The following is a 24,762-nucleotide window of genomic DNA, read 5'->3' as shown; positions in this document are numbered from 1 at the left end:
AATACAAGACAATGACCTTTACAATACAACAAAAACAGACGAGGAAAGACAAAGGCAAACAGGAACTCTTACCTGAAGTATAGTGGCTTAGTCGCAGCAGGACTGGACTACCACGTGCAAGGGACCAGTGAAGGAAGTCGGTCCAGATCATACAAGCGCCCCTGCCAGAAGCAGCAGGACAGAATGCTCGCCAAAACTAATCAACAGGTGAGCTTTCCAGGGACATCGCATCCCACGGGTACCACGGTTTGGGAGAAGGGGTCTTTAAGGGGATCAGGCGCACAAGCTGGCATACTCACGCCTCCTATTCTCCATGCAGGAGCAGTTCCGAGCAGCATCACCTATTACCACCAGTCACCACATAAGCACAGAGGGCGAAGTCGGACCCGAGCAACCTCACCCCCGGGAGGGCTGCAACCATGCCCCAAAGCCTCTGCAGTTACCAGGTGAGCGTAACAGAACGCGAAGCCTCTTCGATTCTCTGCCTGGGCGTTATGGAAACTTCTGAAATGAAACAGTTGGCCTGATTACTGGTAGAGTTACGGGCTGAAGTTCATGCCTCAAGACAGGAAACCAATGCCCTAAGGAGGGATCTAATTGTGAACTGGGAGCGGACAGATGAACTAGCAAGGCAAAGGCTCCAGGCACAGGCAGGCCAGGTCCCACTACCGGGGTATGCCCCTTCTGCCATGCCTCCACAGCCCACGCCAGTACAGGTTATTCTTCCAGGGCGGTTCCCCTGGCCCCACCAGAATGCTTCATAGGCAATCCAAATAAGTACACCATCTTTTTGAATCAATGTCGCCTACTTTTTTGTGTGCAGACCTGGGGCATTCCCCAACGATCAAGCGAGAGTGGCATTTGTACTCTCATATTTGGGAGATAGTGCAGCGGATTGGTAAATTCCCTTGGTAAACCAGGATGATCCTTTGCTTTGAGACTTCGGAGGCTTCCAGCGTGAAATGGAGAAACTATTTGTACGGCATAATGAAGGACGGGCTCTGGACAATACACTGTTATCACTACGGCAGGGTAATCGACTTACTAACATATATCGCTTCCTTCAATCGTCTGACAGCACAAACTAACTGGCCAGAGGAGAAAAGAACTACGCTCTTTTACTGAAGCTTGCGAGGGGAACTTAAGGATGTATTAGCCCAAGCAGTAAATCCCCCGGAAAGATGTGCAGAATACATCAACCTGACAGTGCAGCTCGATCACAGATTGCAGGATTGAAAGATGGATCGGTCCAAGGCCGTGGAGCGGTCGGTCTATGTGCGACCACGTGAGAATCAAACCAAATCCCACGATCAGTCCGAGCCAATCCAAATCGGAGGCTTGCAGAGCCCCCTCACCAAGGCAGAAAGGGAGAAAAGGAGACAGCAGCAGCTTTGTTTGTACTGTCGTAAGGCAAGTCACTATCTCTGAGAATGCCCGGTGAAACCACCCAGGAAAGCAGTTGGAGCAACTGACAAGGGTGAAGAAGAACAGGACTCGGGAAACTCCAACGCCTGGCAAGCGTAGGGGTCCACTTGTCGAGCGGTGAAAAGGAACCTAAACAGACTTCACATCTAGTCATGCCTGTGCTCCTGGTAGACCACAAGAAACCGTCGAAAAAATACCTGCCTTGGAGGCATACATTGACAGTGAAGCTGTGGGAAATTACATGAACCAAGATCTGGCTACCCGGATAGGCCTTCCTCTCCGACGGAAGCAGGTTTTGGAAAACGTCACAGCAGTTGATGGATCTCAGATATCATCCGGCCCAGTGACGCATTACACCGAGAAGGTCACGCTTCTGTGTCAGGACAGTCACCAAGAGGACATCACCTTCGATTTCATTGGTGCTCCTCAGTTCCAGATGATATTGGGAATGCCCTGGCTGTAGACCCACAATCCCAGGATTGACTGGCGTAAACGAGTTCTGACCTTTCCCCAAGACTGTGCCGACACCTGTTATAGCAAGGGATTCTCATTAAAAGGTTTTACCAACCCAGGTTCGTCGAAGAAAGAAACCATACTGGTCCTCACCAGTTCACTACCACCTGAATACATGGATTACCAAGATGTTTTTCAAAAAGAGCACGCAAACACCCTACCTCCGCACAACCGTATGACTGCCAAATTGATCTGGTACCTGGAGCTCAAGCTCCCTGCAGCCGGATTTACGCCATAACAGAACAGGAAAACCAGCACCTAAAAACCTACCTCTATCAGTATCTGGCAAATGGGTTCATTTGTCTGTCCAAGTCCCCTGCATCCTCGCCCCTCTTTTTTGTACCTAAAAAGGAGGGAGACCTGAGAACTTGCATTGACTACAGAGCACTTAACCTGATCACGGTAAAAAAACGGTACCCGTTACCGCTTATCGCCGAGCTCTTGGATATAGTCAAAAACGCTCAGATATATACAAAACTAGACTTACGAGGGGCCTACCATCTAGTAAGAGTCAAAAAAGGAGACAAGTGCAAGACGGCCTTTCGCACGAAATATGGCCTTTATGAATATCAGGTTATGCCCTTTGGACTATGTAATGCCCCGGCGGCATTCCAATTATTCATGAATGACGTGCTCTGCGAACTGTTGGACGTCTGTGCTCTTGTCCATATTGATGACATTCTTATCTATTCGACCACCAAGGAGGACCACGTCCGGACAGTTTTGGAGAAACCGTGGCAACACCAGCTACATGCCAAATTGGAGAAATGCTTCTTTCATGTGACCGAGGTAGACTTCCTCGGCTTTATTCTCACACCACGGGGCATACGCATGGACACGCGCAAGGTAGACGCTATCTTTAACTGGCCCTCACCGATATCCATAAAGGGAATTGGTCTGCAGAAGCAGAGAAAGCCTTCTAGGAGCTAAAACAAGCATTTACCACAGCTCCAATTCTACGGCATCCTTGACCAGAACTACAATACGTGGTCGAAACCGATGCTTCAAACATAGCAATGGGAGCAGTCCTGTCACAACTAGACCCCGAAACAGGTCCCTTGCATCCTGTGGCATTCTGGTCTTGCAAATTTTCAGCCCCTGAATTGAATTATGCAATCACTGATAAAGAACTGCTAGCAATTAAGGGAGCGTTCAAAGCCTGGAGACATTATTTTCTTGGAGCTAGACATACAGTCACTGTCGTCACGGATCATCGCAATCTACAATATCTGAAGAAAACTAAAGCGCAATCATCACGCCAACTCCGCTGAGCTCTCTTCTTTGCGGAATACGACTTCATCATCACCTATAGACCCAGAGTACGCAATCGAAAAGCGGACGCCCTGTCTCGCATGAGTGAGGGGAAACAGGCATTCACTACACCAGACCCCGTGGCCATCATCCCGGAAGGACGAATCCAAGGCATGATTGCTGCAACCACCACTCTAGACAACTTAAAATCTGACCTGTAACACTTGATGAGTCCACCAGCGCAACAGGAATGGCTAGGGAAGGGAGACCGGTATACTATCGTGGACAACATACCATACTACCAAGGACGATTGTACATCCCGGATAAGAAATTATAGAACGAAATCATCGCAAACTATCACGATTCATTAGTAGAAGGGCATCCTGGAATAGCCAAAACCCTAGCTAAAATAAAAAAAAATTACTGGTGGCCAACTTGGCGAAAGGACATTGTCCAGTTCATCGCAACCTGTGGCACCGGTGCACAACACAAGTCCCAAAAACAAAGTCCTGCAGGTCTGCTACGCCCTTTAGAAGTACCCCCAGCACCTTGGCATACGCTATCAATGGATTTTATTACATACCTTCTCTCCTGTAACAGATACAATACCATCTTAGTCGTTGTAGATCTGTTTTCCAAAATGGCCCATTTTAATCCCCTGAAAGGTCTCCCAACTGCTTCTACTCTGACTACCGTGTTTTTGGAACAGATTGTCCGGCTACACATGTTCCCATCAATATTGATATCAGACCGAGGAACTCAATTTGTCTCTGCATTCTGGAAAAGGTGTTGTAAAATTGCTAAAATCGACCTCCGGTTATCTACAAGCCATCACCCCCAAAACAATGGCCAGACTGAACGGACTAACCAGACCCTCGAGCAATACATGCAATAAACCGAGGATACCTGAAAGGACATACTTTGGTTAGCAGAATACACATATAACAACTCCATTCACACCAGTACGGGACAAAGCCAATTCTACACAGTGTACGGTCAACATTCACGGACATCCATTTTCGACCCACTCGAATCATTAGAAATGCACGCTGTAACGACCTTACACAAAACCATCACCCAGGTTCTTAGCGAAGCCGCAGAGCATCTTGCCAGAGCCAAAGAGAAACAGAAGCAGTTTGCGGATCGACACCGAAGGGAGGCTCCCAACTACCAAGTTGGAGACAAGGTTTGGTTAGCATCCAAAAACATCTCCCTGAAAGGACCACGGCGTTCAGTCCCAGATATCTGGGACCCTACACTATTAAGGCTGTGATCAAACCTGCGGTCATGAAATTAGAATTACAGGCCCACATGCGGATCCACCCAGTGTTTCATGTCTCCCTCCTAAAACCATTGATACCAGGTACGCGGATCGATACTCCACCGGATCCCTAAATAGTTGAAGGAGAACCAGAATACGAAGTTAAAAGGATCCTAGGCTCTAAGATGGTCCGGTCCAAGTTATACTACCTTATAGACTGGAAAGGTTATGGACCCCAAGATCGGACCTGGGAACGCAATGATCATGTCCACGCTCCACAATTAATCAGGCAGTTCCACCGCAATAACCCCACTAAACCAGGGCCCGGGAGAGAACCACCCATGAGAGGGGCCCTGAGGGGGAGTGCTGTCATGGCCACAGGCCCCAGAACACAAAAACCACACCATCTAGTGATGGGGGAAATGGGTCACTTGACTCACTTATGTCCCTTTGGGAACCATAAACACAGGGGCCCTAGCTGTACTCAGTCCTGGCGCCTTTGTCCCCAGGCTCATATAGAGATGTGCGCAGGAACACTTTATTTCAGTGCAGGAGTGCTTTTACTTTATTTCAGTACAGGAGTGCTTTTATTTTACAAGAACTTTCCAGGAGCTGAAAGCCTTTATTCCAGAGAACATCCTCATGTGCTGACTCATCGGGTGTGGCTCCCTAGGCACGGTCTTCATGTGCTGACTCATCAGGTGTGGCAGGCAGGCTGAATCTGGTGGGCGTGGCTTCAGAAGCTCAGCTATATAAACTGTTCCATCATTAAGGCCGGTGTTTCGCGTTACTGTGCACTCGTGTGCAACGTGACACTCACCGCCGCTTGGACCAGTTTACTTACCTTTGAAACCAGGCGTTCTCCTGCATACTCACCTCCAGGGAACCAGTGCTTCATCGCTTCATCTGCAGACTCATCTCCTGACATCCAGTGATCCTGATCCCGACGCCGCAGCAGCACGCTCCGCATCCACGAACTCGGACCCTGTGAAGAAGAAAGACAAGGTTAGAACATCCGTCCTAGGGACGCGCCACATTTGAATCCTGCGCACCCCCTAGTTAACAATTTACCAGCTACTGTACCGCTGCAGCTTCGTTCCTCGTTCCCTCCGGCTGCCGCCTCGAGCTCTGCAGCTTCTACCGGGCCGGCAACATCACCTGCAAAGGAAGAAGCAAAAGAGCAAACATCAAAAGCGGAACAGACAGCAATACAAGACAACAAACTTTACAATACAACAAAAACAGTTGCAGCAGGACTGGACTACCACGTGGAAGGGACCAGTCAAGGAACTCGGTCCAGATCATACAACCGCCCCTGCCAGAAGCAGCAGGACGGAGTGCTTGCCAAAACTAATCAACAGGTGAGCTTTCCAGGGACAGCGCATTCCATGGGTCAGCACATCCCACGGGTACCACGGTTTGGGAGAAGGGGTCTGGAAGGAGATCAGGTGCACAAGCTGGCATACTCACGCCCCCTATTCTCCACGCAGGAGCAGTTCCAAGCAGCATCACCTATTACCACCAGTCACCACATAAGCGCAGAGGGTGAAGTCTGACCCGAGCGACCTCACCCCCGGGAGGGCTGCAACCGTGCCCCAATGCCTCTGCCGTGACCAGGTGAGCATAACAACTCCCTGGGACTGCGGTAGGCACTTGGGGATGGCCGCCCAAAGCCAGGGACACTACCCCCCCCTGACTATCCTGGAGCTCTGGCTGGCCTGTGTTACAGCATCTCCCTCTGGGAAAGGTCAGGATCCCTGCCAGCCATCTCTGGACCCGCTGCTGGGCTAGGGGATGGTCAAACCACATGGGAGACAGCCGTCCAAGGCCAGGGACATCCCTCTTGACCATGCTGAATAGCTGGCTGGGCTTCATCACAGAATTTCACTCTGGGGAGGGTAGGGGACCCTGCCGGGGCTCCCTGGAGCTACCGCTGTGCTTGTGGACGGTACAACCACAGGGAAAGGGATGCCCAAGGCCGAGGACATCACCTCCAACCGTCCTAGAGTTCTGGCTGGGCTCCGTTACAGCTTTTCTCTTCAGAGAGGTATTGGCACACTGCCGGGGCTCCCTGGTGGGGAAAAGCTGTACCATCCCCAAGTGCAGCGGTAGTCCCAGGGAGCCCCGACAGGGTCTCCCTCCCTTCCCAGAGGTAAATTGTGTAATGCAGCAGAGCCAGGGCTCCAGGATGCGTTACACATTCTCCCTCTGGGAAAGGACGGGGAGCCTGCCGAGGCTCCCTCCAACCTCAGCTGGACTTGTGGACAGTCAACCCACATGAAGGACAGCCACCCAAGGCCAGGGACATCACCCCTGACCATCCTGGAGCTGTGGTTAGGCAGCATTACAGAATTTCCCCCCGGGAAACAGACAGGGTCCCTGCCAGGGGGTCCCTGGGACTGCTGTTGGACTTGTGGATGGCCGACACTTTTTCTATTCCACCCAGGTAGGTGCACCCACACATGAGGTACTGTTTTCATCCGGACACCTGTGGGAATGTGAGAAGGTAGGACATGTGCTGTTGGCGGCGTGTTTCAGTAGTTTCCAGGTGCCAAATGTCTGAAAATTGAGGGTTTTTTTCCTAAATTTCGGACTTTGCCAGAGCTTGTGGGTAATAAATTCTGGGGCGATTCACGCAAGTCAGACCTCTGTGGATTCCCACGGGTGTCTTCTTTTCGGAAATGCATGGGGTTCCCTGTTTTCCTTGGTGGCTACCACACCCCAGACCCAAATCTGTAGGTTGTTCACAAGAGCAAAATCCCGCAAAATCTGCCCTGCCGAAAGACTTGGGGTTACATGTGGTTTAGCCTTTTCCCTTTGCGCCCAGGTAGGTGCACCCACACTTGTGAGGTACTGTTTTTGTCGGAACACCTGTGGGAACGCGGGAAGGTAGGACATGTGTTGTTGGCGGCATGTTTCAGTGGGAAATGTCTGAAAATTGTGTTTTGTTCGCCAAATTTCAGACTTTTATTAAAATCATTTTTTAATTAAAATTGTTTTATTTGAAATTTCAACTTTTTCAAGATTGATACAGATGATAACGATTGCAATGTACATTGTTTCTCTGTCTTATCATTTCTCTTCTCTGATAACATGCTCAATGTTAATACATAATGATTAGATTTGCAATTAGAAATGGATCCATGATATTATCTTGCATCGCAAATACATTTTTCTATCAACCATTTAAAGAGCGGTACATTGCATTTGACCTTAGCTCGGAATATAGGAGAGTATATTTCTTGGATTTTGCATAGTACAATTATTAATATTCGTAGTCGCTCCATTAAGCACATGTATTAAGATTATGATAAATATCAATTAATTATTATTAGAAACAAAAATAACTAAAATTACATTTTTTTCAACTTTAGATCACCTAAAATCATTTCTATTAAAAGATATAAAAAAGCTAATTTCATCACTTTAGTAATACATTGTTTCACTAGAACATTAAAATCAGTACAATGTTATATTAAAATGCTAGTATCAAATCACTTAAAATCAGTTCGATGAAAATATGGTTTAAACATTCAAATCTTCTTATTTGCATCATTAAAAAGATTTAGAGAATATGGTTTCATTATTCTTATTTAATGTGACTCAGTTCATCGGGTGAGCTTTTGATCAGCCTATGTGTTCTTTGGTTAGTGGTGATACATGTTTCAGGTGTTTGAGGAAGTAAGTGAGTCTAGCATCCACGAGGGCAGAGCATTCAGTTATTAGATGCTCCAGGGTTTCTTTACGCTGCAGTGTTATATAATAGCGGCAGGTAGCACTGTAGTCATCTCCTTGATTGCCTATCTACTTCTCGTCGGCCATACATTTAGGCAAAATCGTAGAATTAAAATGGCATATTCAGGGTCAGGGAATTTCATCAGGTATGGTGGGATTTGATGAATGGGTTTTTGTATGAAGGCACCGGCTTTGAAGATCATATATTTGTTGCATGCTTCCCACGTGATCCTCCAATCCCACCACCACAGCTTCAACTTCGCTTTGTCTGGATTTTCTATTAGTAATTGATCAGATATATCCGCTTGATCCATTATATATCGGCAGCCTGCTTTCCACAGATATAGAGAGTCACTGGATGCAGACATCATCAGTGTTTTTAAAACTGGGAAGAGGTTGGTGGCAGGGTCTGGGCACATGTGGGCTTTCCTATATACAGCAAGTATCTGCCAAGCACACTCGTGCTGCTTGGTGGTGAGCTGGCCCAGGTGCCTCACCTGTTTGACCTACTTTGTTTTCCCTTGCTGCCCAATTGTGTTCTGGCCCAGGTGCCTCACCTGTTTGACCTACTTTGTTTACTCTTGCTGCCCAATTGTGTTCCGGGCCAGGTGCCTTACCTGCATTGACCTACTTTGTTTATTCTTGCTGCCCAATTGTGTTCTGGCCCAGGTGCCTTACCTGCATTGACCTACTTTGTTTATTCTTGCTGCCCAATTGTGATCTGGCCCAGGCGCCTAGCTGCCTCACAAGCCTCACACGTACTGCCTTATTTGTGTTGACCAACTGGCACCCGGAATAGGTGCCTCTACTAGCACTGCCATATTCCTGCCGCTTAACTGAGTAAGATGTTAATTCTAACTATTCTGTTTTGCACTATGGCTGCCACATTATATACTGATACTAGAAGCCTATTATGCTTCACTGAGCTACCTCTAGCACCCTAGCCCGCTCAAACTGACAAATACAGCTATACACTATGCTACGCCCTTACAACCTGCATTACATATTGCCCTAGGGCCAGCATCCTTTGCTTCCCTACCTTGTGCCACATCTAATAGAAACCTTAGACTCCGCGCCAGATTAACAAAAGTACACAAACCACTGAGAAGATCCCTACCTCCCACCAACCTGAAGACTAATTTCAGCATATTTTGAAACCTATTCATACTAATTCGTCACCTTCAAATTCTATCGCCAATATTAATGTCCACCAAACTAATAAGGAACAAGTTACTTACCTGTAACTGTTGTTCTCCAGCATGGGTCTGGCATGGATTCACATGCTCATGAATATTCCCCGTCGTCAGGCTGGGAATCCTCGGTAAAGAAAAAACCAGTATCAGTTTCGTTTCTGATCTGTCTTTCGTAGTAATAACCAATCACTGGTCTCTGCGTCATACTGACCACAGCCAATGACTGCCCTCTACCTAAGCACCGCCTCTGGCAGCCATCTTCAGATTTGGAAGCACGTGAAGTGGCAGTATGACCAAGTGAAGAGCCGCAGAGGGGTAGGCGGGAGGGTTCGCATGTGAATCCATGCCAGACCCATGCTGGAGAACAACAGTTAGAGGTAAGTAACTTGTTCCTTCTCCAGCATGGGGTCTGGCATGGATTCACATGCTCATGAATAAAGAATACATAGCAGTACACACATGCACAACCACGGGAGGTGGCAAAGGCTCAACATTAAGCATTACATCAAACTCAACATTAAGCATCTTACCTCCTCACCAGGCTCACCTCAGGCGAACAGGTTGCGCAGCACTGCTTGGCCGACCCTGGACTCCTCCCTGGAATCCCGATCGACGCAGTAGAATTTCGTGAAGGTGTGCGTCGACCTCCACGTAGCAGCCCTGCATATGTCCAACAGGGGCACACCAGAAAGGAACGCCGTGGTAGCTGCGATCGCTCTGGTGGAATGGGCTCTCGGACGGCCAGGCAGCGGTCGGTTTGCCAACCGATGACAGTACATGATACAGCCGGAGAGCCATCTGGAAATGGAAGCCTTCGAGAGAGCCTTCCCCTGATTGACAGGTCCAAAGTTCACAAAGAGTTGTGACGTCTTCCGAAAACACTTCGTGCGGTCCACGTAGAACTTCAGCGCTCTAGCTACATCCAGCGAGTGCAAAGTCCTCTCAGCCGGCGACGAAGGCGACGGGAAGAACACAGGCAACACCAAGGGTTCGTTGAGATGGAAGTCCGACGGTACCTTGGGCATGAAGGAGGGGTGCGTCCTGAGCACTACCCTCGTGTCGTGAAAAGTCAAGTACGGGGCCTTGCAGGAAAGGGCCTGGATCTCTCCCACCCGTCGTGCGGAGGTGATGGCCACAAGAAACGCTGTTTTCCACGACAGAAACTTCAACGGGGCCGAGTGCAGAGGCTCGAACGGAGGTCCATGAGCTTGGTCAGCACCACGTTGAGCTCCCACGCCGGGGCCGGCGCCTTCACCGGCGGGAACGATCTGAACAGTCCCTTCATGAACTCTTTCACCAGACGATGAGACCACAGGGACGTCCGGCCCGTGGTTCTGGTGTATCGGGAGATCGCAGCAAGATGAATCTTGATGGACGCGTGTGCCAGTCCAGCTTTGGCCAGCGTCAACAGGTACGGCAGTACCTGGGGAGCCGTAATCCGTAGAGGGTTAATCTTCTGTGCGTGGCACCAGACAGAGAACCTCTTCCATTTGTGTTTGTAGCATTTAAGAGTCGAGGACGCCCTGGCCTTTGCAAGAACCTCTCTGCAGTCGGCCGGTATGTCGTATCCTCCAAACTCTAGCGCTGCAGGAGCCAGGCCTGCAAGTTCAGCGATTTCGGGTCGTGGTGGAGGATGGCGCCTCCTTCCCTGGAGAGTAGATCCGCGTCCACCGGCAGCTTGATTGGCGGGGACGCTGACAAGTCCAGAAGGTCCGGGAACCATATCTGCCTCGGCCACGCAGGTGCGACGAGGATCATCCTGCACCGTGACCTCTTGAGCTGGTTGACGAGCCGGATTAGCAGTGGCAAAGGAGGGAATGCGTAGAGGAACAGGCCCTCCCAGGGGAACGAGAAAGCATCGCCCATGCTCCTCGCCTGGGGAAACCTGCTGGCGAACCTCCGGCACTTGGAGTTCGTCGCCGTCGCGAACAGGTCGATCTGGGGTGTGCCCCACCGTCGGAAGAGGCGATCCACTAGATTCTGCCGTAGTTCCCACTCGTGGCACGAGCGCAGCTCCCTGCTGAGTGAGTCGGCGATGGTGTTTTTTATCCCTGCCAGATGAAACGGCACCAGAAACATCCTTTGGGCGACTGCCCAATGCCACAGGTCCTGCGCCTCCTTGGACAGTGCTGGGGACCTGGTTCCGCCCTGTTTCCTGATGTAAAACATGGTGGTGGTGTTGTCGGTGAAGATCCTCACCACCTTGCCCTTGAGGGACGGAAGGAAGGACCTGAGGGCCCAGAACACTGCACGGAGCTCCAGGACGTTGATATGGAGGGACTTCTCCGTCGGGAGCCAGAGGCCTCTCGCGTGCAGATTTTCGGTGTGCGCTCCCCACCCTTCCAGGGAGGCATCCGTGGTCACTGTCTCCTGGTGGTCTGGGGTCTGGAAGTCCATGCCCGCCGTCAGATGCGCGCGGGTGCCCCACCACCGGACCGCTCGGCGGAAACTCTCGTCGAGTGTGATCCTCTCCTCGAAGCCGCCCGTCGTTTGGATCCAGCGCGCGTCCAGGAACTCCTGCAACGGGCGCATCCGGAGCCTGCACATGGGAATGAGGTAGATGCAAGAAGACATCATTCCGAGGAGGGACTTGATGGACCTCACCTTGGCCGCGTCGGAAACCAACATCCGCTGTACCTTGCCCAGGATGGACCTGGTCCTTTCCTCCGACGGGGAGGCCAGAAGGGACACTGTATCGAGCTTCGCTCCCAGAAACAGTGCGTTTTGCGCGGGTACCAGGTGGGACTTGGCGTAGTTCACGGAGAATCCCAGGTCCGTGAGAAGTTGGACGGTCCTTGCCGTGTGCTCCACGGCGAGCTCCCTCGTCTTGGCTCGGATGAGCCAGTCGTCCAGGTAGGGGTAGACGTGGATCCCCTCGCGGCGCAGTTGCGCCGCCACCGGTGCAAGGCACTTGGTAAATACCCTGGGTGCCGACCGTAGTCCGAAGGGGAGGGCTTTGAACTGGTAGTGACGCCCTTGGACCACAAACCTGAGGAATTTTCGGTGCCCCTTTAGGATGGGAATGTGGAAGTAGGCATCCTCCAAATCCAACGACGACAGGAAGTCTCCTTCCTCCAGCTGCCCCAGGACGTGCTGGAGGGTGACCATCCGGAACTTCTGCGCCTTGATGAACTAGTTCAGACGTCGCAGGTCTAGGATGGGGCGCCATCCTCCCATCTTCTTCTTCACGAGGAAGTATCTCGAGTAAACTCCAGAGCCCCGAAGCCTCTTTGGGACGAGTTCGATGACGCCCTTCCTGAGCATCGCCTTTACCTCCAGGAGAAGCTGAGGGACGTGAAGCTCTTTCCTGGCCACGGGGGGACGCGCGGGCACCTTCTTTGAAACTCGAGCGCGTGGCCCCGGGCTAAGGCGTCCAGCACTCAACGGTCGGTGGAGATGGACTCCCACACGCTGACGAAGCTCGCCAGCCGGCCTCCCACCGGGGTGCTTCGGTGGGGGCCCGACCCCACGGCCGGTTCAATCCTGTTTCGACGAGGCTTTGCCGCCTTGACCTCCTTGGCGACGACGGCGGGGTCCGCCAGACTTGCCTCGTCCTCTGTAGGCCTCCTGAGACGACGAGCGGGCCGCTTGACGGTAGGTGGAGAAACCGCCGCCGGAACCTTTGGAGGCGCCCTTGCCTCCGCTGCTCCGAAAGGGCGTCCGTCGTTTCTGCAGAACCCCAAGGGCCCGGGCCGTCTCAGTGTCCGCTTTAATGGCCTGAAGGGAATCGTCCACTGTTTTCCCAAACAGGTTGTTCCCATCGAACGGCATGTCCAGGACTCTGGTCTGTACGTCTTGACGGAAGTCCGTAGCCTTGAGCCATCCACGCCGCCTAAGGCACACGCCGTTGCCCAACTGGCGAAACCCAGTGTTGGTGATGTCCGTCGCAATAGTGATGGCGTGGTCCGACGCCACCTCGCCTTCCTGTAGGATCTCCAGGGCATCCACCCTCTTGTCGTCCGGTAGGAAGTCCAGCAGGGGAGCCAGTTTGTACCATAGCTCCCTGTCGTAGCGGGCCACGATAGCCAAGGCGTTGGCCGCTTTAATCGTCGTCGCTGCAGACGAGATGACCCTGCGTCCCATAGCGTCCAATTTCTTTCCCTCGTCGTCCGGTGGGGAAGTCGATGTGGAGGCCGCACCCCCCCCCGCTTTCTTCCTGGCCGCCGCGGAGACGACGGAGTATGGGGTAGGCTGCGCCCGGAGGCACAGGGGGGCCGCGTCCGGGACCCGGTACTTCTTCTCGTACCGGTCTCTTCTAGCTGGCGTCGTGGAAGGGTTCTTGAGGAGGGCGAGGCCCTCATCCCAAATGTCGTCCAGTAGAGGCACCGCGAGGACCGTCTTCCTCTTGGCCTTGCGCCGTTGATAAAGGAATCCTTCCTTTTTCTTCTCCTCAGGGCAGAGTTGGAAAAGCTCGGATGCCCTGGCGATCATGGAGAGGAACGATCCAATCTCGTCGGGCGGAGAAACCCTGGTGGGAGGTGACGACGGTAGATCCTCGTCGTATACCTCGTCGTCCGTACCCGTCGCTGCCGTGTCAGTCCCCGTATCATCCCCTCGGGTGGACGGGGAGGAGGACTGGACGGGGCGCGACGGCTGAAAAGGAAGTGGAGGGTGAATCCTTCTTTTCTTGGGCGGGGGAGCACCAGAAGGTCCCGGTTCAGGATCCCCCGACGGGAGAGGTTCCTCCGTCGGCAACGGTAGTCTCGTCCTTATCTCTGAACATAAGGACTGTATAGCCAACAAAATGGCCGCCGAGTTGTCTTGCGGCACTGGCAGAGGGGAATCCGACGGGCGATCAGGAGCCCCGTCGGCACCCTCGACGATGTCGTCGTCACCTGCGTCGGGATCCATCCCGACGGGCCGGTCTTCTTCCACGCCAAGGCCGTGGCTTAAGACCTCAATCAGCTCTTCCTCTGAGGTTGAGCCGAATCTACGACGACGCCCTGCCCCCCCTTTTTCTTCCCCGCCGGGGGTTTCACAGGGGTCCTATCGATGGGCACAAAAGAGGACTCCCTCCGAGGTGGCAGGGAGACTCTGAGCCCCGAGGTCGCCACCACTGGTGTAGCCTCCACAGGCTGAGCCAGGGCCGCCGCAACAGTATCGATAGAGGGCTTGGCCGGATGGATTAAGGCCTTCACCACCTTAGGTGCGCTCACCGCCTTATCCTTGAGGGGGGGGACACTGCCTCGCTCCCCCTCCGATGGGGCCTTCGAGCTCGACCGGGGCCTCTCCAGGAGCTTTGCCGGGTGCTCGCCCTTCCTCTTACCCGACCCAGAGCGTTGGCTCGTGGCTGAAGGTGCCGGGGAGGGTGCGCCCTGCCTTGCGCCCGTAGAGCCCGACCGTTCGGCGCTCCCGGTGCCAGCGGACTCGCGGTGCTTGGCCTTGTGTTGGACCCCCATCGCCGGGGCGTCCTCAAAGGTCTTAGAAGACCGCTCGGATTTCTTCCTCTTCTTCTCGCCTGACGGGCTCTTCCCTTCCAGCCAGTTGGCGAGACGTTGGTGGCGGCCCTTCATGGTCCGCTCCGACATATTGCCGCAAAACGCACAGTCCTTCTCCACGTGCGTCTTGTCCTCATGTAAGCAGTAGAGACAAAAGGAGTGTTCGTCCTCCTTAAAGACGTTCTGCAGCTGGCATCCAGGGCAGATCCTGAACAGCTTTCCGGGCGTCGAGCTTCCCTTCTCCTGGGCCATGTCCGGGCCTGAGAAACTTCTGGAGTCCTCCAAAAGCATAACTCGACGAGATCTTCACCCTTGAGGGGCGCAGACGAATCCGACACGGGTCCCCGTTGATCGGATGGAGAGTCGGTGGAGCTTGAGGCTCTTTTGACCGAAAAAATGAAGTTTTTTGAGAAAAAATGTGAAAAAATAGCACTAACGCTCGAGAGCAATAGCACGAGGATCCCAACACATGAACGTGCGGTAAAAATCTGAAGATGGCTGCCAGAGGCGGTGCTTAGGTAGAGGGCAGTCATTGGCTGTGGTCAGTATGACGCAGAGACCAGTGATTGGTTATTACTACGAAAGACAGATCAGAAACGAAACTGATACTGGTTTTTTCTTTACCGAGGATTCCCAGCCTGATGACGGGGAATATTCATGAGCATGTGAATCCATGCCAGACCCCATGCTGGAGAATCATAAACACAAATCAAGCGATAATATCACAGCCAAACCTGTCCAGGTCAAAGCTGTTACTGAGGCCCCCTTCCTTAAAGGAGCACTTCTCAATGCAAGATCGCTTGTCGGCCATGCCCTTGACATTGCTGATCTAATCACAGAAGGCAATCTTGATTTCCTTGCGATTACCGAGACATGGCTACATAACGCAGCAGGACCGTCGCTTATGTTAGCCATCCCAGATGGCTACACAATAGCCAGACAAGGCAGAGATGGTGCACGAGGAGGCGGTATCGCTATCATCTCCAGAATGTGCCTATCCCTCAGACTAGCCCCTACCCAATTGTCACAATCCTGCAAAATTCTATCTGCTAAATTCCAGATAAATAATTCTCAATCACTCACCATCCATCTAATATACAGACCACCGGGTCCTCTCGGCACTTTCGAGAAGGATCTGCATAATATACTCACAAACAACCTCAAACCAACCTCTCAGTTACTCCTATTAGGGCACTTCAACATAGGCTTTCATGACCTGATGGACAAAAACGCTACAGATATTGCTAACACAATTAAGGCATTAGGCTTGTCTCAAAAAGTCAATAAACCCACCCATTTGAAGGGGAGAACATTGGATTGGATAGCGGATTATAACTGTACAGTTACTATCTCATCCATCACGCCTCTTTCCTGGACAGACCACTCACTGGTGTCCTTTCACTTATCCATGACCAGACCTACTCCCACTGGCCCTCTACTAGCGCCACCATGTCTAACAAGAAAAAAAAAGCATTACAGTTGATAAAGTAATCCCTGCGATCCTCCCCACTCTAAATGCCTTACCAGAAAATCTTGATCCTAGCATCCTAGTCCATGAATTCAACAATATCATGCCACAAAATCACGCCACAACTTAGAGACCTACGCCTTCTGAAAAGAAAAAGCGAAACCAACTGGAGACTCTGCCCCTCCACCGATAATATTGCCAATTTAACCTTGCTCTCTTCACACTATAAGAAGGAAGTTTGCCTGGCTAAACGTAATTCTTATGACGAGCGCATTGCCAAATCCAACTCTAGCATGAAGGAACTCTTCTCTATACTAAAAGAATCAGAGTCACCCATAGCTACACCTGATATCAGCACTAAGGATAAGTCCTGGTGTACAGACATTCAACAGGCATTATCAAACAAAATTAACATGCTCCAAAATAAAATCCAGCACAAAAAAGAAACGTTCAATCTACAGCACTCACCTAAAAACCCTCTGCCTAGCGACCCACTGAAGGCACGCGATAATATCTTCCATTTCACTAAAATGTCTACTCTGGAAGTAGAAAAAATCATCCTTTCATTGAAGCCTTCTAATTGTAAAGACGACATCTGCCCTGCGCAACTAATAAAACATGCTGCCAGGGAACTATCTCTGTTCATTGCTAAATTGATTAATGCCTCCTTTACTTCAGGCTCCATCCCTGCTAACCTAAAACAGTCGTGGGTGCTCCCTCTCCTAAAAAAACAGACACTAGATCCCCTCATCCCTACCAACTACCGCCCCATTACCACTGTACCATTTTTACTCAAAATATTGGACAAAGCTGCCTATAACCAAATTCAGAAACACCTAGAACGGCACAAACTCCTAGGAGACAGATAATCTGGTTTCCGCCCTCTATACAGAACAGAAACTGCCATTATCGATTTAAAATCCCAAATTGATGAGCTGAGAGACAAAGGGAAGTCAGTACTCTTGCTCCTACTTGATCTCTCAGCTGCATTTGATCTTGTGGACCATAAAATCCTCTGTAGACACCTTGATTCTGCCGCTCACTTCTCCCCTGAAGCTATCAGATGGATTGAATCATTCCTGAGCGAGAGAACCATGAGAGTTTTCTCTCCATCGGCAGCTGCAGACCCTACCCCTATCCTGTGCGGTGTTCCTGAGGGTTCCTGCGTCTCTCCAACACTATACAACATCTTCACCAAGCCCCTGTTTGATGATTTGGACCATCTGGGTATCATCTACACCAATTATGCAGATGATACACAGATTCTCCTTCCACTTTCTGGGGATCATAGCAAGGACACAAAGTAGGTGAACAGGGTATATCTTATCATCCAGGCATGGATGGCCACTCATGGCCTATGCCTGAATGATGATAAGACTGAGTTGATAATCATGGGAACACATGCCAACATCAAAAAACTCGGTCAGGAATTTTCCTCATTCAATATCGATGGAAATACCATCAAAGTCTCCAAGGAAGTAAAAACCCTTGGCTTCTACCTGGATTCCACCCTGTCCTTTGATAAACAGGTAAAATCCCTGGCCTGCACCACAGCCTACACCTGCAAGTTGATTAGAGCTGGTAAGCCATTCCTCTCTAATGACATCTGTTTGATCTTGGCCAGAGCCTTAATACTATCCAGAACTGACTACTGTAATGCCCTATACAGTGGTGCTAATAAAATTACCATCCAGCGGCTCCAAACATTACAAAATAATGCCTTGAGAGCAGCAATTGGCATAAATACAAGAACCCATATCTCTTCCATTAGACGCCATCATGAATGGCTGTCTACTGGTAACAAAATACAGCTAAATACGCTATCACTGACTCACAAAGCTCTAAATAACGCTGCCCCTAGCTACCTCACAGATAAACTTCATAGAAGAATCTCTCTAAGACCTACTAGAGCCGGCAATGCTAATTGCTTGGCTAAACCTAGATACAGACTCACCACAATTGGTGGTAATAGCTTCCCAGTGAAGGCTGCTAAATCTTGGAACTTACTGCCACTAGATCTAAGAGTAGACCAACCTTACCCACTCTTCCGACAAAATGTCATCAAACACCTCATCCCTACCGCCCCTAGTATCCTACCTCTAGGCCCACTCCGCACCTTGATCAGTTGAGTCTCACCCGCCTTATATTCTCATTTAAACTCTGTGCCTCTCTGTAACTTGTTTATTTGTACATTGCATATTTTTGTAATCACATAAGTCTTGTATATCTTGTATATTTTATAACCATGGATACCATGTAAGCTTTTATTGTATATATTGTATTTTTTAAATATGTAAGCTTTGCATTTTCTTACTGCTGCGCCCTGTTACTTACGGGTCTGGTGCGCAATAAAAGTGAATAAAAAAACAAACAAACAAATATTGCTGCTAGTGAAATAAGTCCTAATTAAAATCTAATGATTGAGAAGGGTATACTCATCGGTAGGGACAGTATTCTCTTCCAATAGGTCCCTTGTAAGATATCCAATCTAGGAGAGTCATTTGGGAATTTTGCTTGTGCTGCATATGTAATTATCGGTATGACTTTTTGTTTGTAAAATGTTATACAGGTTGGTGGGAGAATTTGCCATATTTCCTCTGGAGGGCTGTTCCTTGGGTTGTTAATAGTTTCATCTTGTTTTTCAGCTCGGTCTTGTATGGTTGGTTTGAAGGATGTTTATTCAATTTTATACCTAAATATCTATAATGATTTGTTTCATGTAGTGAGGTGTTAGCTAATGTCCACTTGAATTTTTATCCTGTTTTAGGCAAACGGTGGTGAAAAATTAAAGCATTGGATTTGAGGAAATTAATAGTAAGATGATTAGTGTTGGCATAATTTGTTCAGGCTGTTAACTTTCTTTGTAAACCAATTGGAGCTTTGTCAAGAATAACTAAATTGTCCGCGTATAGCAGCCATGATATTTATTTGAGCCTAATTTGGGTGGGAAAGAGAGCACTGATGCAAAAGCTGTATATATGTCCTTTATATAAAAATTTAATAAAATTGATGCTAATATGCAGCCTTGTTTTAAACCCTAGGAAGTTAAAATGTCTTGTGTCAAAATACCATTGGTTGTCAATTTTACTTTAATAGACGTATCTGAGTAGAATGTTGAATAAAATAAATAATATGTGCGGGGCATTTGGCATCTAAATGTTTTTGCCATAGGGTTTCACGAGAAATATAATCAAACGCCTGTTTAAAATCTATGAGGGCTATAAAAACTGGTTGCTTATTGATGATCGCTTGTATTTTGATTATAGATATTAGTAACAGATTTAGGACTGCGCCTGTTTCTTTTATAAAGCCTGTCTGAAATGTATCCAGTAGATTATTAGATGTCAGCCATGCTGAGAGGTCAAGTAATATAAGTCTTGCGAAAAAAATTCCCAGAACGTCTGTGAGAGCTATCGGCCTATAATTGTTCGAGTTGCTATGATTCCCTTTTTCCTTTTTTAAATATTGGGATTACTATAGCTTTTTGCCATGATGGTGGAATTACTCCTGAGTGTATGACTTGCGTGAAGATTGTGCTTAGAATTTCTGCCCAGTGTGTAGGATGGGCTTTTAGCATTATATTGGATACATTATCGGGGTGGGTAATAAATTCTGGGGTGATTCGCGCAAGTCAGACCTCTGTTGATTCCCACAGGTGTCTTCTTTTTGGAAATGCATGGGGTTACCCATTTTCCTTGGTGGCTGCGACACCCCAGGCCGAAATCTGTAGGTGGTCCACAAGAGCAAAATTTGCTCTGCTGAAAGACTTGTGGTTACCAGTGGTTTAGCCTTTTCTCTTTGCGCCCAGGTAGGTGCACCCACACATGTGAGGTACCGTTTTCGACAGGACACCTGTCGGAACACGTGAAGGTAGGACATTTGTTGTGTTCTATTGGTTTTCATACATTTGCTGCTGCACTGTGTCACACAAACTTTTCATTTCCCAAATGTGACCTGCATTTAGTCGCTGCTTTAAGCACTATATGCTCTTGTAACCTGCACAAGTCACCTACCCTTCAAAAAGTCTGCCTATGCTTGCCATTCCGCACCACATTTGTTTTCCTTATTTACACATGCTAAGAATGTCTGTTTAGGTTGTAAGCATAACAATCCTGTGTACCATGGCTCCGTTTTTGGCTTGTGGTTTGCTGTTTTATGAAACATTGTGAAATATGTGTGATTTTCTAACTGGAAGAGTCAGGGGAATGTTGCGGGGCATTGCTTTTCTCAAAATTCACAGAAGCTATTGCCTTACAGGGCCACCCATGTCCACCACATACCTTTTTATCTGTCATTTTCCCAATTTCCCCCCAAACTATGGGAATTATCACTACATAGCTGCTGCCTGACCTGCACAAATCACCCCTTCCTAAACTTGGAATTTTGTCTACATTTCAGAAATGCATGCCTTTCTGTCTTCCCATTCAGCTGTCCTACCCTCCTCTTCCATTCCGTCCACGCATGTCCTGTTGGAAAAAAAAGGGCAAATCGCATACCTCTCACAAAACGAATGGTAACCATATAAAAATATGTTTATTTGGGTTCCACTCAATCTGTTCTTGAAAGCCTGGAAAATGGCGAATTCAGCACAGGAAACCATTTGTTCCAAGCTCTTACAATGAAAAAACCACAGGGTTCTTTGTACATCTCATTTTATTGGCATTCTTTGAAAAAACACAAAATGTGTTCCCTTTCTGGTTATTTTCTATCACCCCCATTCAGCAAACTAGGATTCCTTGGTGGCGTTATGACCGCCTACATGTGGTAAGAAGAGGGGCCAAATTTGGCCGCGATATCCCATGGAACAAAAAGGTTACAAGGGATTGAATGGTGACATACCGAAATCACCAAAAAAGGCCTTGGAAGTGGCGGAGCGAGGGGGCCCTTCACAGTTAAGGGGTTAAAGGCGATGATGTGCTATTGATTTATCACCTATTGCGACTATGGATGCTAATAAAGAACCTTGTCAAGGCCTTAAAAGCTGGTGGGCCTAGTGTTTTTGGATACATTCTTTTAGATGGTTGGAATGTCTGCATATCTTGTTTTCTATTTTCTGTTCATTTTATTATTCTTTTAACTTGAATGTATGTTTGTGTGATATATTGTATTGTATTATGAATGTATTGCAATTGTTATGAAACACCTAGTGGCTAATATATAACAATAAAGAAAGAAAAGAAAAAAAAGAAATCAGTAATGGATTCTGAAAAACCATGGGCTTGCTTTGCAACAGAGTAATGGGGTTGTTTCCTGCTGGGTTCAAATTCCAAGTCACCAACCATGGAATTGGTGACATACTTGGAGACTGTGAAAATCTGTGGGTGGATTTACCCCTTTTATGATGGTGCTAGATATAGCTTGGAGTAGGATAGCCTGAAAGTATAGAGATGCAGCAGCAATATGTGGTGCCCTAGGAACTTAGGTGGTAGTTGCTGCAGGGTGGTGGTTTGTGCCTTAATATCACCACTATGATATTTTTCGGTTATGATCTACTCCTGGGCAAGGATATCATGGAAAGAAAACAGACCACCCTTACCATTGGTTAATTGAACTTCATCTTCATAAGAAAAGTAGTAACCACTGTGGAGCCATGGAGGGCGCTCCACTTTGGGTCCAAAGTTTGTTCACACTCTTTTCATGCTCTCGCTCCCTTCCACTCTCCCTCTCTCCCCTATCACACCTTGACATCAAAGTGCAGCTTGGCATAGCACATGGACATGGCGCGCTGAGGAAAGGAGGGCGTAGGATGCTACCCCAAGGTGGTGGCCTTATTCCTTTAGTTTAAGCTTGTGAAGCAGCAAAAACAGAACATGGTATCAAAGAGGTGATAGGATTGGATAGTTTACGAAGTGAAAAGCAACTTTAAAAAACTCTCTTCAAGCTAATAAAATTGGCATTTGATGGAATATAGGTGGTTACGGTTTTAAGAAACCCTCTGCATTACAAAGTTACATAATTTGAATGTAAGAATTACTTATGTGACAAGGTAATTAACCTAACATGGTCTACAGGGAATGGAAACCCCTCTCAGCTTGGAGTGGGAGGCCTACCAGGGAGGAATCTTGAGCCAGTCCTACCCTATACGGGAATGGTGGCAGTTGGGAGGGCCCCCTTCCCTCAGTGCCAATCTATATGTGTGCAGTACTAATTTGCATCACCTTATGCCTCTGAAACGGAGTGCTGGACAAGTTTTCGCTTTCTTTTTACGAGAAACCACAGAAACCCATAAGCGCCCCACGCAAAACCCTATGGGAACCATGCCGAAGAGAGCAAGCCACCAGCAAGAGAGCAGGAGCCCCTTCTCACCTTTCAGGAGCTCTACAGTCACTGCTTGGTGAATGGAGGCAACCGAATCACAAGACGGAGCTCCTCTGAGGCTAGTTCGGACTATGCGCACTGCATGCTAGCCTCAGCCAACAGGTCAAAGAGACAGTGTAGCTGCTGTAGACCACAAAGAACATAAAAGGAGAAACTATTCAACAAAGACTGGGCTTACTTTAGGATTTGCCAGGTAAGACCACGTAATTTGGATACTGTACAACCAAAACGACTATTGTTGTTCTGCGGTGGCCCTGTGCAGAGAAAGGGGACAGGGCTTCAAACGCTATCTGAAAGCTTTGTTGTATGTTACACATCCAGACTGGGAAAGCCAGGGCCAGATTGGCCAGGGACAGGCGAACAACCAGATGGTGGCGAGGGGGTTAAAAGACACCCCAGGAAGCAGAAAGTTGTGGGTTGTTCGGGTGAGGCCAGAGGAGGAAGAGGTGACAGACCAAGAGAACAGCAGGAGGATGGACAGTGGAGGGGTGTGTGGAGGTGATTTTTGGAACAGGTGAGGCATTGGTTAGTGAGTGCAAGTAGTACTGCATTGTGAGTGCGCATGACAGACTTGCAAGTGTGATTACGAGAGGGAAGGTAGGGAGTAAATGAGAAGCATTTGTGTGAGTGAAAGGAGAGTTCCTGAGTAGAAGGTGTGGAGGGGGGAGTAGTAATAAAGGGTGGAAGCAAGGCTTAGAAGGAGTGAAAGACATTGGATGGGTACAGGAGAAAGATGCAGGGAGTAGAAGAGTGGAGGTGGCTGGATTTGGATGGAGGAGAGCATTAAGAGGGAAAGGCAAATGTGGGCATGATAGGAAGAAGACCACGTCAGGCACAGTGTCTGAAAGGCACAACCCATTATCCCTTTTTAGTCATCTAACCATTTGATAGTGTAGGGACAGTTCAGAAAGTCCCTGAGGGAGATTAGACAGTTAAGGCATTTGGTCTTTAGGTTTGCACTTTTAGTATAAGTCATAACTTACAAAGTAGGGTTCAATATTCTGTACTAAGCTAGGGAGTAGGGACACATGGGCAAGGAAGGAATGGTGCTTTTCAGACAAGAAAAGGCTGTACTGCCCTGCACATCATTTGATAAAAACCCTTTAACCATCCCAGAGCCTCTGAGTATTCTTTCAGTCATCTGTGACACTTAATAGAACACCAATTTGTACATCTTTTATTTGTAATCTTTTCAGATATTATTTGCTAACAAAAATACCTTTCAAGGAAGGAGACTATGGGTAACTAAACAATTAGCACTTCCATTTAACCAGGTTTAATGGCACAAAACAAAGCCACTTACCATTTTCTGAACATGAAACAAATCTTTGTTATTATTAGCTAGTGCTTTGGTAAACAGCTTCCTTTCTTGGGATGTCCACTTGTCCGATCCTGGAAAAACATTAAATCATCTTTTTAAACAACATACAATATCTTCCTTTATGTTTAATTGTTCCAAAATACCAACTACTGGACACCCTGTTCACTAAATGGTTCCCCTCTATTACAGGTATTCTGTCAGCACCTTCCCCCACACGTGGATTCACCTACAACGGTTATGCAGTTGGGCAAACGATTTCTTCTATTGCCTCCAAAACATGGGCAGTATTAAATAAACCGAACTAAGGTACAGTGCAAATTAGCAATTGGCCTTTCAACAGATGCAAATATTACCCTATTTTTGTAAAACATTTTTTTTATTGTTTATGGTTAAATACCCTTTACAAAATTTCCACTACACAATCGAAAGCACAACAAAGAATTAAACCAATTAAACCAATATAAATAAAAAACAGAGAAGAAAATAGAAAAAAATTGCAGAGTTAAAAATTGACATGAAACATGTAAAATACTTTTGGGCGGAGTTTGGGCAGCAGAGTTGGGCAGTCTGCGGCAGTCCACACAAGAGAATACACCTCGTATCCTGCTGAGGTCTGTTTTCTCTGTCGTTTGTGCTGAGGAGGAGCTTACCTTCAAAAAAGGCTGGCAGCCGCGGAGCGTCCACGGAGTTTGAGCAGCAGAGTTGGCCAGTCTGCAGCAGTCCGCACAAGAGAATACACCTCGTATCCTGATGAGGTCTGTTTTCTCTGTTGTTTGTGCTGAGGAGGAGCTTACCTCCAAAAAAGGCCGGCAGCCGCGGAGCGGCCGTGGAGTTTGGG

General features: G+C 48.5%; 1 protein-coding gene across 3 annotated transcripts in view; it reads right to left on the bottom strand.

Annotated features, from left to right (window-relative positions):
• Positions 1-24,762, bottom strand: part of TRERF1 (transcriptional regulating factor 1) — a 2,539,264-nt gene that overhangs the window by 417,460 nt on the left and 2,097,042 nt on the right. For all 3 annotated transcript variants that reach the window (XM_069608500.1, XM_069608502.1, XM_069608501.1), the window contains exon 12: positions 23,907-23,995. In XM_069608500.1, the coding sequence (XP_069464601.1) occupies positions 23,907-23,995 (89 nt within the window). The remainder of the gene's footprint in view (positions 1-23,906; positions 23,996-24,762) is intronic.

Source organism: Ambystoma mexicanum, chromosome 4q (assembly GCF_040938575.1).
Source record: "Ambystoma mexicanum isolate Mex_15411 chromosome 4q, UKY_AmexF1_1, whole genome shotgun sequence".
NCBI classification, from domain to species: Eukaryota; Metazoa; Chordata; class Amphibia; order Caudata; family Ambystomatidae; genus Ambystoma; species Ambystoma mexicanum.
This window is presented reverse-complemented; position numbering and strand designations above follow the sequence as displayed.